This window comes from Vigna unguiculata, chromosome 11, assembly GCF_004118075.2.
Source record: "Vigna unguiculata cultivar IT97K-499-35 chromosome 11, ASM411807v1, whole genome shotgun sequence".
In the NCBI taxonomy this organism is placed as follows: Eukaryota; Viridiplantae; Streptophyta; class Magnoliopsida; order Fabales; family Fabaceae; genus Vigna; species Vigna unguiculata.
This window is the reverse complement of record NC_040289.1, coordinates 31,855,758-31,873,954: the sequence shown is the minus strand read 5'-3', so window position 1 is coordinate 31,873,954 and position 18,197 is coordinate 31,855,758. Positions and strand designations below refer to the sequence as shown.

The 18,197-nt window shown below is 34.7% G+C and overlaps 2 protein-coding genes across 2 annotated transcripts; both read left to right on the top strand.

The window, feature by feature from the left end:
* The first annotated feature begins 10,188 nt into the window (after positions 1-10,188).
* On the top strand, positions 10,189-14,112 carry LOC114169836. Its single transcript, XM_028055160.1, has 4 exons — positions 10,189-11,170; positions 12,602-13,129; positions 13,237-13,511; positions 13,670-14,112. Exons 1-3 carry the CDS (start codon positions 10,343-10,345, stop codon positions 13,348-13,350), a joined length of 1,470 nt encoding a protein of 489 aa, XP_027910961.1. The 5' UTR covers positions 10,189-10,342; the 3' UTR covers positions 13,351-13,511; positions 13,670-14,112.
* A 250-nt stretch (positions 14,113-14,362) lies between these two features.
* Positions 14,363-16,840, top strand: LOC114169838. Its single transcript, XM_028055161.1, has 3 exons — positions 14,363-15,744; positions 15,891-16,421; positions 16,551-16,840. Exons 1-3 carry the CDS (start codon positions 14,974-14,976, stop codon positions 16,659-16,661), a joined length of 1,413 nt encoding a protein of 470 aa, XP_027910962.1. The 5' UTR covers positions 14,363-14,973; the 3' UTR covers positions 16,662-16,840.
* Positions 16,841-18,197: the final 1,357 nt, after the last annotated feature.

The window sequence follows — 18,197 nt, the reverse complement described above, 5'->3', positions numbered from 1 at the left end:
GATGAGAGGAAAAAAAAAAGAATTAATATATAAATTATTATAAGTAAATGTTTTTAATGTATAGATTGTAATTTAAATATATGATAAATAATCTATTGTTATTTTAATTATTCTTTTTTAAAGTCTGTTTTGAATTATAAATGATAGATTAAAAGATATACGAGGTTTAAAGTATTTCTAAAGAAGCATTTATTGAAAAGTATAATTGAAAACGTTCTAGAACATTTTTATGTTAGATAAATTCAAGAATTTTAATTTGTTAAAAATATGTTAATAATATTGCGTGTCATAGGAGACTGATTGGGAAAATAGCATTGTCTTGTTTAGTTATGCAATAGTTTCTCATTATTCCACTTAATTACAGTTGAGATGAAATAAATAATCAGCGTTAACTATGAATTATTGACATTATTGTATTTATTAATTTGGATTGTACATTTAATTGTTTTTGAAAAACAATCTTACAAATTACACTAATTGAATGAGAGTTTAGTGGACAAATAATTTAAAAGTTCTGGTAACATTACCATTCCAAAAAATAATTAAATAAAACATTAATTAATGCGTGTCTTTTTTTATAAAACTTTATGCAGATGTAAAAGTTGTAAGAAAATATTAAAATTAATCGAAAAATCGAAATTCACAGTAACTAAGTTAAGACATTCTCTTACAATAATCACGACTTTACCTTAAAGCACATTGCCTTCTTTTCATTTAACAATTACTTATTTTAGATTGAGTATTTCAATGATGCTTAGAAATTGAAATATTTTGTATTTGAATTGTTTGTAATTAAATTTCATTTATTTTTAAAATAACTTGTTTGGATAAGAAAATTAAAATACCTTACATTTCAATTTCTTGTTTGAAAAAAAAATTGAATTTATTGTGAAATAAAATTTAATTTTAACAATATTTATTTTACGCTTAATTATGTTTTGAGTTCATGATAAATTTGGAAACATGCTCGACAACCTAGATGGGTCGGGCAGACCCAACTACACAACCAGATTGGTTAGACCCGACGACCCACCCGAGCTGGATTGACTGGGAAGCCCAAACAGGCTGGGTGGCCCGATGATCTAGAGGCCTGACAACCCATACTGCACGATTGTGCCGTCAAGTTCGTCAATATGGCCCACTCCAACCCGTCTAGGTCATTGGCCTAATTCTCCAGACGGGTCCGACGAATCGAACGGGCCTGACGAGCTGGACGAGCCCGACAATCCGAACAGGGCTGAATACCCGGACGGGCCCGACGACTAGGATGGGCCCGACAACTCGAATGGGCCCAACGACTTGGACATGTCGGATGAACCAGACAGGCCCAACGACCTAGACGGGCCCGACAACTCGTACGAGCCCATTCAAACTGTTAGGTCTGTCCGGGTCGTTGGGAACGTCCGGATAGTCTGGCCCGTACGAGTCGTCGGGCCCGTCCGGGTCATCTTTCCCGTCCGGGTCGCGGGGCCCGTTTAGGTCATCGAGCCCGTCCGGGTCGTCGGGCCCATTCGTGTCGTCGGGCCTCTCCACGTTGTCCCGCACTTCTGGGTCGTCGGGCTCGTCCGGGTTGTCGGGCCCAATGATTTGGAAGGGCTAGTTTGGGTCGTCAGGCTCGTTTGGGTAGTCGGGTCCGTCCAGGTCGTCGGGCTCGTCCGGGTTGTCTGACCCATCTAGGTCAAGCTCGTCCGGGTCATCAGGCTCGCCCAGGTCATCAGGCCCGTCTGGATCGTCGGGCCCGTTTAGGTCGTCAGACCTGTCTGGTTCATCGGGCCCGTTTCGGTCATCGGGCATGTCCGGGTTGTCGGGCCCGTCCGGGTCGTCGGGCACGTTCGGGTCGTCGGGTACATCTGAGTCATCGAGCTTGTCCGGGTCGTCGAGTACGTCCGAGTCGTCGTGTCCATCCGCATTGTCTAGAATGTGAGGTTGAGTGAGAAGAATTTCAAATTTCACCTATTTTGGGATATTTGAATTTCTACTAATTTAGCTAATTGAAATCCTTCAAAAAAAATGCTAGTATTTGAAATGCTTTTTAATTTCTCTATCCAAAGAAATCTAAATTCTTCAAAAAAATGAATTGCTTCATTAAAATACTTTATCCAAACACACTCTTAGGTTCAGTATATTTTTTCTTTTTATTTTACTATTTAAATATATGAGTATAGCCTTTAAATTAAGAATAAGTATATAAGAAATTAAAACTAAATAAATCCATCTAAACATGGGTTTAATAAATGAAAGGGTGTTTGTCTTTTTTTAATAATTATAAGTCAATGTATTTAGTATTTGAAAATGTGGCTTTGGTTGTAGGCTTTGCAAAACAAGATATTATTTTTAGATTTTGACACTTTTTAGTTTTTCCTTTTTCTCTGTCTTTGCCACTAGCCATAATTAGTTCAAAATGAACATGAAAAATATTAATTAAAGTAATAAAAAATAATTGAAATTAATATCATTAATTTACTTTCAGATGATGCCTGATAAAAAAAATAGATTACTTTCATATACATTATTCTCCTATAGTACCTTTATTTAGGGTCGACACAAATTAAATTAATATTAAGAGAATTATTTAGTGTTATTAAGTTAACGGTAAATTATATAAATTTTAGAATAAAAATACATTAACAATGATTTAGTTTACGTTAAACTTGTTTTAATTAAAAATTAGGAGCCAACACTACTTAGAATCAGGCTTTAAAAGTTTATTGTTACCTAAAGCCGGTCTTTAAAAGCCGACAATAACAAAATAGATTCTATAAAGTAATATAATTAATCTGTAAAGTAATTTAAAACAAGTTTATACAATTGTCCGAGCTCAACGGTCTTAGAATTGTTCCAAGTATAGATCAACATCACATTAATGATTAGGGTTTGTTTGAAGATATATTACATCTATTATAAAACAATTGCCTTAAGAGAAAATATCATCTCAGGTTTCCAATTTCTTAGTTATATTAAATAAATTCAAGCTAAAATACTCATTCACGTTAGTCATAAATTGATTCAATTTCATAAATATATAAGTATATATACTATTATTGTATGGTTTCAGTTTCAGAAAAGTAGGTCAACTTTTCAATCACGCGTTGTACTAATAATTTCATAAAACACTTTATTATATTATTTAAAAATATAATATTGTTATACATTATATATAAATATATATATATATATATATATATATATATATATATATAAAGTTTGAAAAATGATATTCTAATCTGATATTTTTAACCTGTTTTTGATCTGCCTACATGGCAATGAAATGTGGATTTACTATAAATGTTTTTGAAAAAGAAATGAAGGACGAAGTGACGAATCTGAGCAACTGTCAAAGTGGGTAATGTTCTGCGGCCCCGCATGCGTGTGAGGAAAGACCACGTGCTCACCATCTCACAAACCGAAAGATTTGATTTTTTTTTCACTCTTGCGCGAACCAACTCTCAACCCACTCGAAGCAACCAAGCGGTGCCTTCAGCTTTTCTATAAGCGGTGATCTTTTCACTCAACCGACTCTGAATCTTGTACAAAAATGCGAAGTTGATAATGGAAGGAGAAAGAAAACCACTTGGGCAGCGGAGGAAGCGGTAGAACGAGGAGGCTTCGTAAGCCCTATGAAGCTCAATGGCACATAAGGAATGTCATACTTGATCACAACATGACCTAAGCCCTATGAAGTCAAAAATGATTCGCGACAACAAAAAATTGAACATGCAAGTGAAGCAAACACTAGATATGAATGATGAAGCAGTTGTGCGCATTAACAAAAGCTTCTAATCACTGGTTTGTAATGTTGGTGGATTTGAAAACGTTCCCTTTGTCGAGCATGACGTCAGAAATTATATCAGACGACAAAGAAGGGCACTAAGGAAGGAAGGTGATGACCAAGAATTGATGGCACACTTCTCTCACATGAGGCAAATGAACAACGACTTCTTCTTTGAAATTGACTTCAATGATAACAATAGAATATCAATTTTTTTTTTTGGATTGACACACGTAGTAGGACAACATGTGAGGAATTTGGAGATGTTGTCTCATTTGACACAACATATCTAACCAACAAATATGATATGCCATTTGCACCATTTGTTAGAGTCAATTACCATGGTCAGTCTATATTATTAGGATGCGGGTTGTTGTCAGCTGAAGATACATCAGCGTTTGTGTGGCTTTTTAACTATTGGTGTAGGTGCATGTCAGATAAGTCACCGGATGACATTCTAACTGACTAGTGCAGGGCCATGCAAAATGCAATTGAAATTATTTTTCCAAATACTCGTCATCGATGGTCCTTATGGCATATAATGAAAAAGATTCCTGAAAAGTTACAAGGATATACTCATTACAAAACAATTAAAACCCAGTTGAAGACATTGGTGTATGAGTCCCTAAGTGTCCAACAATTTGAGAGCAGGTGACGACAATTAATGAATGATCACGACTAGGATAACAATGACTAGTTGGCCACACTATACGAAGAGAGAAAACGGTGAGTGCCTTGCTATTTGAAAGGAAATTTTTGGGCTGGTATGTCCATAACACAACGCAGTGAGGGACTCAATGCCTTTTTTGATGGATTTATCAATTCAACAACAACGTTACAACAGTTTGTAGTATAGTACGAAAATGCGCTACGACACAAAGCTGAAAAGGAATGTGAGGCGGACTTTGCATCTTTAAACACTACAATCCCATGTGCCACCCAATCCCTTATTGAACGACAATATCAACAAGCCTACACTAGGGATGGCAAAATTGGCTAGGCTCGCCAGCCCAGCCCGACCCGTTTTTGGCGGGCCGGGTCAAAATGGGTTGGGCTAACTCGTTTTGCCACCCCTAGCCTACACACATGCCAAGTTTGCAGAAATACAAACGAAATTCCGAGCAAAGATGAATTGTGCAATCAAAATGGTGGATGCTACACCTTCGGGATGCAACTACGTGGTCCTACAAGAGTTATTATGGGATGGTAAATGTGCAAACAAATATTATGATGTCCATTATGATGCTAAAACGACCACAATAACATGTTCATGTCTACTTTTTGAGTTATGTGGTATTGTTTGTAGACACTGTTTGATTGTCCTTGGTCAAGAGGAAGCAATAACAATATCCACCAAGTATATCATTTCTCGGTGGAGCAAACTTATACGAAGGAGATATACTTCCATGAGAACAGCTTACAACACCCACAGTAAGGACCCAACAAGAGTGAAAAAAAATCAAATCTTTCGGTTTATGAGATGGTGAGCGCGTGGTCTTTCCTCACGCGCACGAGGGGCCGCAAAACATTACCCACTTTGATAGTTGCTTAGAACCATTACTTCGTCCTTCATTTTTTTTTCAAAAATATTTACAATAAATCCACGTTTCATTGCTACATAGGCGGGTCAAAAACAGGTTAAAAAAATCAGGTTAGAGTATCATTTTCCATAAAGTTCAAAGAGATCACTTGGCAAATGCTTGAATTCTTCTCCAACCTTCATAAACAAAAGTGTGGTCAACTGCATAAATCCCATTAATTATTATCACCCCATGGTTTTAGGCTGATAATTTGTTTTTATCATTTTAAAACAATTTGTGAAGTTTATATTTGCTACCATAACGTATGAATGACTACTGATAATATTATATATTTGAAAACTACATATACAACTATTAAATATGTCATTGCAGCAATTTGGATTTCGAACATATTGAAAAAAATCAATAACATCTAAAACTAGAGAAAGATCTCTTAATCGTTCTTGAACAAGATTTATCGGTGGTGTTGTTGTTCTTGAACAAGATTTATGGGTGGTGCTGTTAGGAAGGTTTTTGTAAAGAAGTGGACTTTAAGTCTAACTCAACTCCATAAAATCGGTTTGTAAGGTGAAGTTTGTACTCCACTTATATACTATAAAATTATTTTATCTCTAGCCGATTTAAGACTTTCAACAATTCTGTTTCTGCACAATCCATCCTACTACAAGAAGGATCTCTGAGATTCCAATCAGATATCTATGTGTAAGGTTCTGACATGTGTTGCATAAAAAGCACCTCACATGTCTGAGGGCCAAAAAATTGGCTATGTGAACCCATTCGTCACATTTTTTGCACAAATATGCATCATTCGCTAACAATACAATGAAGCTTGCAAACCACACAACGCACAAGATGTTGAACAACCTATTGTTGCAGCAGATGAAGAATTCTCTTCAGGTGAGAAGCTCCTGCATGAACCACCATGTTTTTTCCCTTCCACGCCTTTGCACATTTTGAGAAGCAAAATTTGATGGTTCAAACTTTCTTAAATAAATGTTATATATAGAGCCTTGTAGGGTTAGTTGAGTTAGTGGCCTTCATGGCAACTTGTCATTTTGAATCACATGCATGTTCCTTGAATGAATTTTTGTGGACAAGGACAACAATGCATACTGCGTCACGTAATCATCAGTGTTTTATTTTATTTTTCACCCCATTAATTATTTGTCCTTTTCCAATCATGCATGTCATGGTGCCAAACAATTCATTTAGAATGTGAAGTGGGTTTTTTAAACCTAGAACATTAATCAACAAATTTTGTTAGAATTACCTTTATAATTCAGATACCATGTTAAAAAAATAGATTTTAAACCGAATTTAACCTCAAAAAATCGATTTGTAAGGTGAGATTTATACTCATTTATAGATCTTATTTTTATTCGGTGGGAGACTTTGAACTTAACGTAAGTTCTAGTAGTTGAAGTTAATTTAGATATATGTTATATATATATATATATATATATATATATATATATATATATATAACAATGTTAAACAAATCAAATTAAAGTATTTGTAAAAGAGAAAGAAAAAAGGGAGAGTTTATGAATCCATTGCAACAAGTTAAAAGGAAGATAAATACGATAACACATAATTTTGGTTTGAACATCGTGAGCCCTACTTTATGTCATTGAGTCCAAGCTAAACGAGGGTCCTAAAAGATTAATTCTACGGTCTAGAATTAGCAACTTTTTAATGTGTGACCAAACAAGGGCCATTTGTTTTGTTGTATATGGCCCACGTGAAATAGAAACCCGTTTGATTTATGTCTCATATTGGTAGAAGACTTTTGTCTTTTTGTGACTTTCTTGTGTTAAAGGTTTGGTTCCCAAATCTCGTACACGAAGCTATAAAGGCAAAATGTGTCCTTGTTCACACATTGTTCTTGAGGACACCAAGGTATTATAATCGACGTATATGGTTGAAAACTAAGTAGCTTTCACCCAATTTCTTTACGAGGAGGTGGTGAAAAGTGACTGGATCCAAAGAAAACGCAAAGTTCATGGCAATGAAGATGAGTGTTTTTGTGATTTGATGACTGTATATAGTATAATAATGCAAGTCTTAGTCTCTTACTATTCAGCATGGTATGTGGCACAACAGAGTCGCTACAAGGCTAATAAGATTTCTTGTTTATCATAGCAAATAATGGAATAGAACAAGAAATCAAGTTCTCAGCACATAAAACTCAATTGAAAAATTATTATGGCGAGTACGGGGACAAGGACGAGGCGAATATGTACATCCTCGCATTCAATTGAAAAAGTTGGGGATTCCCCATACCTATACTTAGTCAATGTGAGGATTTCTTGTCAAAATGAGGATGGATTCAGGCAATACCCATGGAGACAGTTTATTTGCCATCCCTATATAGGTTCACCTACACACAAAGGAAGGAACAATGTCTACAAATTTTATCGTCATTGGTCTGAGTTTAGACAAATCTAATAAAATATTTCACATTGAGTTTTTTATGGGCTTCTTGCTAAGAAAGATTCACATGTGAGATACAATACTAATAAGACATAAATCTAATTCATATAAGATATTGATATTATTTTTAATCGAAGATCATAACACAGTTCATTTATAGATTTTTTTTTCTTTCTTATAAAGTGTTAAATTTTTTCATATCTATCCAATTTAGGACTTAGAATCACACTCATTTAAACTGGTTACCAAGATGAATCATTGACTCTGATATCTATGATGATTCTTTTGGGGTAACTCGTTGGAATAATTAAGTTCATTAAAAGAATATTAATGCATAACAAATTTTATAGAAATAAAAATATTCTTTGAAATTTTTAAATAATAATTCTCTTATATAAATAAGCACTTTAATTGTTTAATTGTTTTTTCTTTTACTTTTTAGATATATTAACACTATTTTTTATTAGTTTTTCTGTTAATTTAAATTTTTTATGTTTAATTATATTTTAATTTTTAGCAACATTAAAATATATTTATTTTAATATTTAATTGTTTTTTTAACTTTTATTGATAAGTATTAAATATAATATTAAACATAGTTGGACAACACTTTTGAACATTTTTGTACTTTAAATAAAATAAAATTGCATTAATGGTTATTAAATCAGATTTATTTTAATATTATAATTAATTATGAATCTTTGCAAATTTATTGCGTATTAATTATTTTTAACCAAAAGCATTGGTTAACAAGATCCTATTTCGAAAGTCGGTTTAGGAAAGTACTCATATTAAAACTCTTGTTAAATAAATCAACATTTTCAAATATAGGAGAATGCTAACCAATGCCCTAAGGGCACTGATTAAGGAAAATTAATTTGTATTGATTTTTTCATTTTTACATTGAAAGTTTAAATAATTAAATACATTAATTAAGATATTATAAATGCATATAACAAATTTTATAAAGACAAAAATACCTTTTTAAATTTGTAGACAATAACATACACAAGAGTGACTTTGGAATTTGTAAGTCTACTAAAAAGAAAAGAAAAAAAAATCTCTGGTGGCATTTCAAGAGTCTCAAGGTGAAAGTGTTTCAAATGTGAAGACGGTAAACTTTTAAGAGGTATGTCTTTAAGTTTTACAAAAGAATTGACACTTTAGTTGTTTTTTATAATTTTTTTAGATGTTTAACATTATTGTTTTTTGCTGGTTGTTATGTTAATTTAAACTTCCTTATGTTTAATTATATTTAATTTTTTAACAACATTAAAACATAGTTATTTTATTATTTAATTACTTTTTAACTTTTATCAATGAACATTAAATAAAATATAAAATCGACATGTATAATATTTATGGACAATTTTATCTTTTAAATAAAATAAATTGTATTAATGATGATTAAATCAGATTTAATCTAATATTACACTTATTTATGTATTTTTAATAAAATTCAACACATATTAGTTACTTTAACAAAACTTCTATGTACATGAGTTAGGAAGACCCTTAAATATAAACATGATTTCAAAATCCAATTTACGAACTTCTCAGATTTGGAAATCCGATAAATGAAGTCACCAAATTTCAAAATATAGTTAACCCTCTCCTCACATATTTCTAAATCCGTTTTAGTGAATCACGAATTTGGATATCCATTATTATAGATCCGTTTTAATGAATCACATATTTCTAAATCCATTTCATGTTTTTGTGAATCATTTTACTTTATGTTATGTTTCATTTGTTTCATGTTTCTTGATTCATATTTTTATTTATTTTTATTTGTTATTTATTTATTTATCATTTATTTTGTATTTGTTTCTTAATTAGTTTTCAATTTAATTTTAAATTAGTTAAAAAATTTAAAAATATAAAATTAAATTATATATAAAAAATTAGATTATGTATATTTAAAAAATGAAAAACAAAATTAAAACAAAAAGAATGATATACGTAACAAATAAATAAATTATAAAAAAAGTAAAAGAATAAATTAATAAAACCAAATAAATATATAACAAATTAAGTTATATGAAAATTAAATAAATAAATAATAGTAATTAAAGATTTTGAAATCAGATTTATACCTAAAAACATTGATTTATTTAACCGGTGTTCGAAATTCGATATCTTCCCATATAAGATTTTGAAATCTGGCATCTAATATAATTTTTTTTTTGATGAAATGTGATCAGGAGGTGCAGGATGTCTTACAAATAGGTTTCCGACAGCCAAAAAGTAAATAAATTAATTATCACTTATCTACTCAAGTCATAACCAAATAATCGTTATTAATATGAATATTTTGGGGTGTAGAAGAAATGGTTGAAGGTGCAGATGGAAAAGCACCCTTTTAGCTATGTATGAAGTCATTGTGGTTAGCCCAACACGGCCCATTAAAAGAGAAAAAAGAATCCATTTCCTAGAGCAGGAACAAAGAAGCGTAGAAGTAGAAGTAGAAGCAATAAGCACTTGCTGCTACTGATTCCTTTCTTCCGTCATCACAGGTTTGGAAAAGTAACCGTCACTTGGCGGTTTATTTTGTCCCTCCTTTTCCCACTCCCACCACCGTTAATTTAAAGTAAAACCGATGTTCAAACGAAGAAAAAAGGATCCGAGTTTTAGTAGTAACAGCAGTGTCTCAGATATAGCAATGCCTCCTTTTCCTCAGGTCAGAACATCTCCAGCATCTTCATTCAAATCCTTCATCTTCATGCTCTCCATTCTCCTCAACCTCTACCTCCTCTTCCTCACGTGGGCCCCATCATTTGCGCCACTTACCTCATCCACTCGCATCACCACCCTCTCCCCGACCACGCGCCGCCACCTCCTTTTCTCCGTCGCCTCCTCCTCCCTCTCCTGGCCTCGCCGCCTCCCCTACCTCCGCCTCTGGTACTCTCCCAACTCCACCCGCGCCCTCTCTTTCCTCGACAAACCACCGCCACTTCCTCTCAACTCCTCCTCCTCCTCCTTTTTCCCGCCGGTTGTGATCTCCGCTGATACATCCGCGTTCCCCTATACTTTCCGCGGGGGGCTGAGGTCTGCGATCCGAGTGGCGCGAGCTGTGAAGGAGGCCGTGGATCGCAACGAGACAGACGTGCGGTGGTTCGTGTTTGGGGACGACGACACGGTGTTCTTCGTCGACAACGTGGTTCGGGCGCTAGCGCGGTACGACCACCGCCGGTGGTTCTACGTCGGGAGCAACTCCGAGAGCTACGAGCAGAACGTGAAGTACTCGTTCGAGATGGCGTTCGGCGGTGGCGGCTTCGCGATCAGCAGTTCCCTCGCCAGGGTTTTGGCGAGGGTTTTGGACTCTTGTTTGAGGAGGTACGCACACTTGTATGGCAGCGATTCTAGGATTTATTCCTGCGTTGCTGAGCTCGGTGTTGGCTTGACTCATGAACCTGGCTTTCATCAGGTACTTTGATATTATTATTAATATTATGTTCTATTTGGCTATTGTTTTTCTCTTACGTTTGTTTTTGGTTTTTATCTATACGCATGTGTTTGATTCGCTGGGTGTGTTATTTTCTCTTTGGTCGGTTGTTTCAATTTTTGTATGGGGGGAACAATGAACTCAACTCTGTTGGGTTTCTTTAGCACGAGAAGATTCGGCACGCTATAAGAATTTCATATAAGAGAATTTGAAGGCGATGGGTGTGTGTGGAGTCTTTTCTTATATATTTTATTTACTGCTCTTCAGAATCATTCCTACTTAAGAATCATTGTGACACTTAGAAGTAGGACCAAAGTGACTCGCGGAATCCTAACAAACTATATGTAGGTGACTCTATGTAAGTGACGCTATGTATTGACCTTCGCATATGGATTGATTAGATATTAGAGTTGGAGTAATTGACAGAATTTAGTTGTTATGGTTTGTGTTACTCTCTGATTGAATTGTTCTTCCAATGTGTCTATCCAAGGTTCGGAATCTCAAAGGGAGAGACCTTCTTTTAGTTCTGATACTGTCTTTGATATGTCGTGTAACAAAAAAGGAGAATGTGGAAAACGGGGTTGGTTCTCTGCGTCTCCTACAATGTGTTCAATAGTTGAAATCCTTTATAAGTGAGTTATCCATATTTTAGTTTCTGACAGTCTCTCCAATAAGATTGTCTCTGAAAGAGAATACGTGAGAAACCACAAAAGGGGAAAGGGCAGTGGGATGTGTAACCTTTATCTGTTCTTTAGTCATCTATGGGCTGTGATTTTTTGTTTTTTGGCTTGGTGTTAATGCACTGAAGAGTTAGATGTCCCATGGATTACTCCCTTACTTCCTTTATGGGTGTTGGAGGCTTGTTTACAAGGACAAAACTCAGACGAAAAACTATACGCCATAGATATTGCTGTTGGTGCGGTTTTTCTTATTAAAATAAATTTTTGTTATTGGTGACTAAAGTTATCTATAATTGTCGAGATAAAATGACAACTTTAATTGAAGAACATTATCAACAGTATTGTGTCAAGGTTGTTTGTAGATACCAACAATTATGAACATGAAAATTATAATGTGCATTAGTTTCTATTTTTCGGACTGCATTCAATGGTTGTGTGCATCACTTACATCTATTTAGTTGTTGACGTTTTAAATGTACATTGGTCTCACAGCATGATAAATCTAATAATTTTGTTTGAAATTTTATCTTGTTAAATTCTTTGGCATTTCAAACAAACATCATAAGGACAACACGAGTATGTTGTCTAGGTCTTAAGTTTGATATTTTTGCTGGAATGCGCACTTCTTGAATTCTACAGTTGAGGAGCATTCTTTTATCTGCTAATTAAGGCCTAAAAAAAATATAATGATAGGCTCTTTTGGAATCATTATTTATCCATTTTGTTATGCTAGTTGGATGTGCGGGGGAATTTGTTAGGGATGCTAGCTGCACATCCATTGTCTCCATTGTTGTCCCTTCATCACTTGGAAGCAATGGAGCCCATATTTCCCGACATGGACAGTTTACAGGCTTTGAAGCATCTTGTTGCCGCTGCAAATGTAGATCCTGCCAGGATCCTGCAGCAAACTGTCTGCTATGATCAGTCAAATTCTTTGACTTTCTCTGTTTCTTGGGGTTTTGCTATCCAAGTCTATCAAGGAAATGAACTTCTACCTGACCTCCTCTCGGTACAGAGAACTTTTGTTCCATGGAGGAGGGGTAGTAAAGTCAATGCCAATTTCATGTTTAACACCAGAGACTATCACAGAGATCCTTGTAAAAGGCCTTCAGTATTTTTCTTCAAAAGTGCTACATCTGATAAAAGGGGCATTTGGAGCAGTTACAGTAGGCATGACGATGGGAACTGCTTTGAATCCGATGTTAGACAGCTCGAGCAGATCATAGTTTTTTCAAGGAAGCTGCAGCTTAATAATGACCAGGTTTTTTTAAGTCAATCTTAGTACTGGTTATTTCAAATTTGTGATTTCTGTCTGTATTTGTTATTCTAGTTCTTAAACTTTATATTGTGTATTGGGTCTTATCACAGATGAATGCCCCCCGTCGTCAGTGCTGTAGCGTCTTACCACCATCTTCTAATTATACAACCAATCTTCACATTAGACAGTGTGAAATCAATGAACTGATCTCCATGCAATCATAGCATTCATTTCGGAAGTGGCCTCCTTTCAAAGCTTTGGAAATTTCATGAGCAAGAATGTTTGTGTTGTAGGTGATATAACGCGGATTTAGTTGATCTTGTACATTGTTTTGAGAGGATAAGCGGAACTTGATTCTTTTCTATTTCTGAAAGATGAAGAGAAGGTAAACGCAAATATTCTTTAGTGCTTAGTTTCATTGGTTATTGAACAATGGGTGCCTCCACCGGGCAGCTTGTACTATGCTACAAACTTTACATTTCTGAAAAAATTCTAATTATACCTTGCCTTTCCTGATTTCTATTTCCCCCATCCTCTTTGCAGGAGAGAAAGATCCCTGTCCTCATTGTTGAAGAAAAACTATCAAAGCTCAAAGAGGTTTCACCGGTGTGATCAAACCCCTCACAGTTTTATGGTTTACTGGACCCAGCACTTGCACGAAACAGTACACGTTTTATCCACTTCTGATATCCAAAATTGCAGGTAGTTTCTCCTTGTATTTGGAGTGTGGTAACCTCAGTGAAGGGTCCAATTTTAATTTGGAACGTGATCACCACAAGGGCCACGTCTGAGTTTTGTAAATTAAATTCTACCTAATTATTTGCCGGCTGCATTGCGCATAAACATTACAGTCTGTTAGAAGTACGTTTAGAAATATTTTAACTCAAATGATTATCTTTTCATGCATACAAGACATGAATACTTTATTTTACATTTGTGCCTAAAGATGTATATCTCAATTATAAAGTTTTATTTCATTTCCGAGATACTTGGGCTTCCATAGTTCCACGCGGTCCCATTCCCGGTATCTCGCACAAACTTACAAACTGTCCTTTTATTTTTCCGTGTGATATAAATAGAAATATCAAAACCTCGCTGATTTTATTTTAATTTATTGTTTATTCCAGGAGGTAGTAAACAGAATATATAATATATAATACATGAATGTTCTAAAATGAAAACGGATGTACGACCGTTAAGAGATTTTGTGAGTTGTAACTAATATACCCTTCAATGTGAAGGAGCAAAACGGAAAAGCAAAAGTGAAAAACGCACAATCAGGTAGAAAGTCAAAACGTACGCGTGAAAGCTTAAGACAACGCTGGAATCGTGCTTTCATGCCTAAATTGCACAACTAACGTGAACCATAGCGTTGTCTCATGCCCCCTAATTATTTTTCATGTGAGGGATAAAAGCGTTGGCATAACGAAGACCTTGACGTGGAAGAATAAGAGCTTAGGTGGCCTAACTCTTCAAACCCGCCAACACCTTTTTCCATCGTCTTCTTCATAGTCAATGCAAATCAATTCAACCACTTGAATCCAATAACCATCAACACCAGCCAACCGTGCGAATCTAATTGGAAGGGACACTCTGAGTTTTCTCTATCGTACCTACCCAAGTTTATACATGGAACATTAACTGTCTTAAAATCGTCAAAACAATTAGCATTCTTACGCCGTGGATCGCGGTGGATTTTCGCCAAAGTTACACACCTACATACATACATACATCTGAACACGTCTCAAACACTTCTCACAAACAACAAACGTACCTGTTCATGTATTAAACCGACAATAAACCACCTTCTTCATCTTCACAACATAACTAGATCCATTGTTGTCAAGATGCAGCTTTTTCACAAACCCACCAAGGTTCAATCTCTGGTTAATCTCATCTTAGTCTCTTCTTCATTCTGCGCCCTTTATCTCGTCGTGTCAGTGCTTCTACTGGGGACATCAAAGGTAGTCCACGTGAACAAGACATCACAAGATGTGTCCAGACCTACCACTCTTGATCACCTTGTCTTTGGAATTGCTTCAAGCAAGAGTTCGTGGGACAAGAGGAAGGAATACGTGAAGCTGTGGTGGAACAACACCAACAAAGCAATGAAGGGGTGCGTGTTCCTGGACAGTCTCCCAGATGAAGAACATGTCAGCAATGATACTTCTCTTCCTCCTCTTTGTGTCTCCGAAGACACTTCAAGGTTTCGTTTCACTCACAGGGGTGGACTTCGCTCCGCAATACGCGTTGCACGTGTTGTTGCCGAGACCGTGGCAATGAACAATGATTCAGACGTGAGGTGGTTCGTTTTTGGAGATGATGACACGGTTTTCTTCCCGGAGAACGTTGTCAAAACTCTTTCCAAATATGATCACAACCTCTGGTACTACATTGGTGCACACTCTGAGGTTTATGAGCAGAACCGGGTGTTCGGTTTTGGAATGGCTTATGGTGGGGCAGGTTTTGCTATCAGCTCCTCTCTGGCAAAGGTGTTGGCCAAGGTTTTTGATTCATGTATAGAAAGGTACCCTCATCTCTATGGAAGTGATGGAAGGGTGTACTCTTGCTTGGCAGAACTTGGGGTTGGATTAACACATGAACCCGGTTTTCACCAGGTAACAAAAATTTCAACTTTTGGTCGGCCTTAGTAGTGCATAGTGCTTGATTATGATTTGATTTTTGTGCTTGATTATCAACAAAAAGTACAAAGGTTTATAGATTAAATAATCTGTTAACGTTTGTGATTCTGAAATTGGATCAGGTAGATTTGAAGGGAAACACCTTTGGTTTATTGGCGGCACATCCTTTGACTCCTTTGCTGTCCCTGCATCACCCTGATTATACTGATCCAATCTTTCCGAACATGACAACTACACAAGCTCTGAAGCATTTATTTGAAGCTGTAAATGTGGATTCCCAGAGGGTGCTGCAACAAGCAATTTGCTATGACAGACGGTTTTCATGGACAGTTTCAGTGTCATGGGGCTATGCTGTTCAGGTTTTCCCGAACCACATGCTTTTGCCAGACGTTCTAAAGGTGCAAGAGACATTCAAGCAGTGGAAGAAGGGAAGCATGTTGGCAAAAACATACACTTTCAACACAAGACAACTTCACAACGACCCTTGTAAAAGACCCACCGTTTTCTTCCTAGACACTGTCTCATCTGCCATGGATGGCACCATTAGCAGTTACAAGAAATCTTTCCAGAATTGCTCAAACGATGCCGTGTCACCGAACAAACTGGAAGTGATCAAAGTGGTCTCACAAAAGTTAGACCCTGACATCAAACAGGTAACTAACATGAAAATGTTTTTTAATTGTAAAGTCTTCACTGTACTAGTTGTTCCCTTGGGGATATTACTTTGGGAACATGAACTTGACATTGCTAACAGTACTCGCAAACTTTTGTGTTGTATTCAGTTACTTGCTCCAAGAAGGCACTGTTGTGATGTGTTGCCCTCTACTGCGAAGGACAAAATGGAAATCGGAATAAGGGAATGCAAAGACCAGGAAATGGTTTACATGCACTGACAGAGACTTTTTTTATTCGTAATATAATGTGAAAGTCTCATGTAGTTGATGCTTGATACGAATGAAGATAGATGAGATTACAAGAGTAGATTAATTAGAAGCTTTTACCCAACATTTTGTATCTCCAGTGTAAAAAATACGACTGTGACCTGAAATTATTATATCACCATTTTCTTCAACAGTTCTAACTTGCAAACTTCGGTTGAATCCTTCTTTTCGCTACATTTTTTTTTGCTTCTCAGTCTTTTACCGTGCTGGTTTTGGACAGACACTCACGCATGTTTCTTCAATGTCCGAAAATTATTCTCACAACTCAACCTGGCAAATTTCGATTTTTCATTGAATTTTCGGTGTTATTTTTAACTTATATGAAAAGTGTAACTGCACCTTATTACCTGTGACACACCTTTGGCTATAACTTATTTATTTAAGGAAAATTGTATTTTGACACTTAACTTTTTCTCTTACTCCCATTGGATAATAAAATAATATATTTAATAAATAAAAATAAACACAAATAAAGTTTTGAAATAAAATAATAATATTTACAAGTGTCAAATGGTACCACAATGAACTCAGCGTCAAAGTGACAAGTATCTTTTATTTAATTATTTGACAATGAAAAATGAATTTTTGACAAACTTTTTATAAATAAAATTAAAATAGATTAGTTTTTTATTTTTTAACTAAAATAAAATAATAAAGTAGTGCTTTATATATATATATATATATATATATATATATATATATATATATATATATATATATATATATATATATATAAAAGAGTACAAATGAAAACTATTGTTACATGTCACAATCAAAAAATATATATATTATTATACACAATTTTGAAACAAAATTTCATAAAAGAGTTTAAAAAGTATACAATTGCAAGGAGAAGAAACAAAAATTATTGCCACATGTCGCAATCCAAAGATTTTGAAAAAAGATTAAAAATAAATAAATAAAGTCACAAAAAGCAGCCATATACTTTCCAAAATCACTTCATTTCTTTTTCCTCTCTAATTAAGCTTCTCAAACAAGTTTAGACTTCTCTCTCATTAAACTTTTCAAAAACACTCCCAAAGTTCTCTCTCTCATAAATTTTGATATAATTTTATATTTTTTTATTATTTTACTTTAATTTAGAAATATTTTTTATAGGGGAAAAAATAAAAAATTCTAAATATAGTTAAAATAGAATAGTTGACCAGAAAACTAATTTAAAATTAAAAGAAAAATTAAAAATGTTTAGTAATTGATTTAATGTTATATATTTAGTCTAAAATACTAATTTCATGTTATAAATTTAAATTATTTGACATGATGGGATAAAAATATAATATAAATGAAAAAATTCCAACAAAACATAAGTAATTAACTAATATATAACTTATATAATATGTAATACTCCAAGAGCACAAATGGATATTTTTGCCACATGTCATAATAAAAAAATTTGGAAAAAAATAAAAATTAAAGAAACTTTGTCACAAATTATCCATAATTGATTTAAGTCTCACTTATACCGTT

Bases quoted from the DNA above. Each gene is read 5' to 3' on its own strand.
- LOC114169836 (XM_028055160.1), top strand. From the start codon at position 10,343: ATGTTCAAACGAAGAAAAAAGGATCCGAGTTTTAGTAGTAACAGCAGT. The intron at 11,171-12,601 runs GTACTTTGATAT...TTGTTATGCTAG, and splicing joins ATGAACCTGGCTTTCATCAG to TTGGATGTGCGGGGGAATTT. The intron at 13,130-13,236 runs GTTTTTTTAAGT...GTCTTATCACAG, and splicing joins TGCAGCTTAATAATGACCAG to ATGAATGCCCCCCGTCGTCA.
- LOC114169838 (XM_028055161.1), top strand. From the start codon at position 14,974: ATGCAGCTTTTTCACAAACCCACCAAGGTTCAATCTCTGGTTAATCTC. The intron at 15,745-15,890 runs GTAACAAAAATT...AAATTGGATCAG, and splicing joins ATGAACCCGGTTTTCACCAG to GTAGATTTGAAGGGAAACAC. The intron at 16,422-16,550 runs GTAACTAACATG...TGTTGTATTCAG, and splicing joins TAGACCCTGACATCAAACAG to TTACTTGCTCCAAGAAGGCA.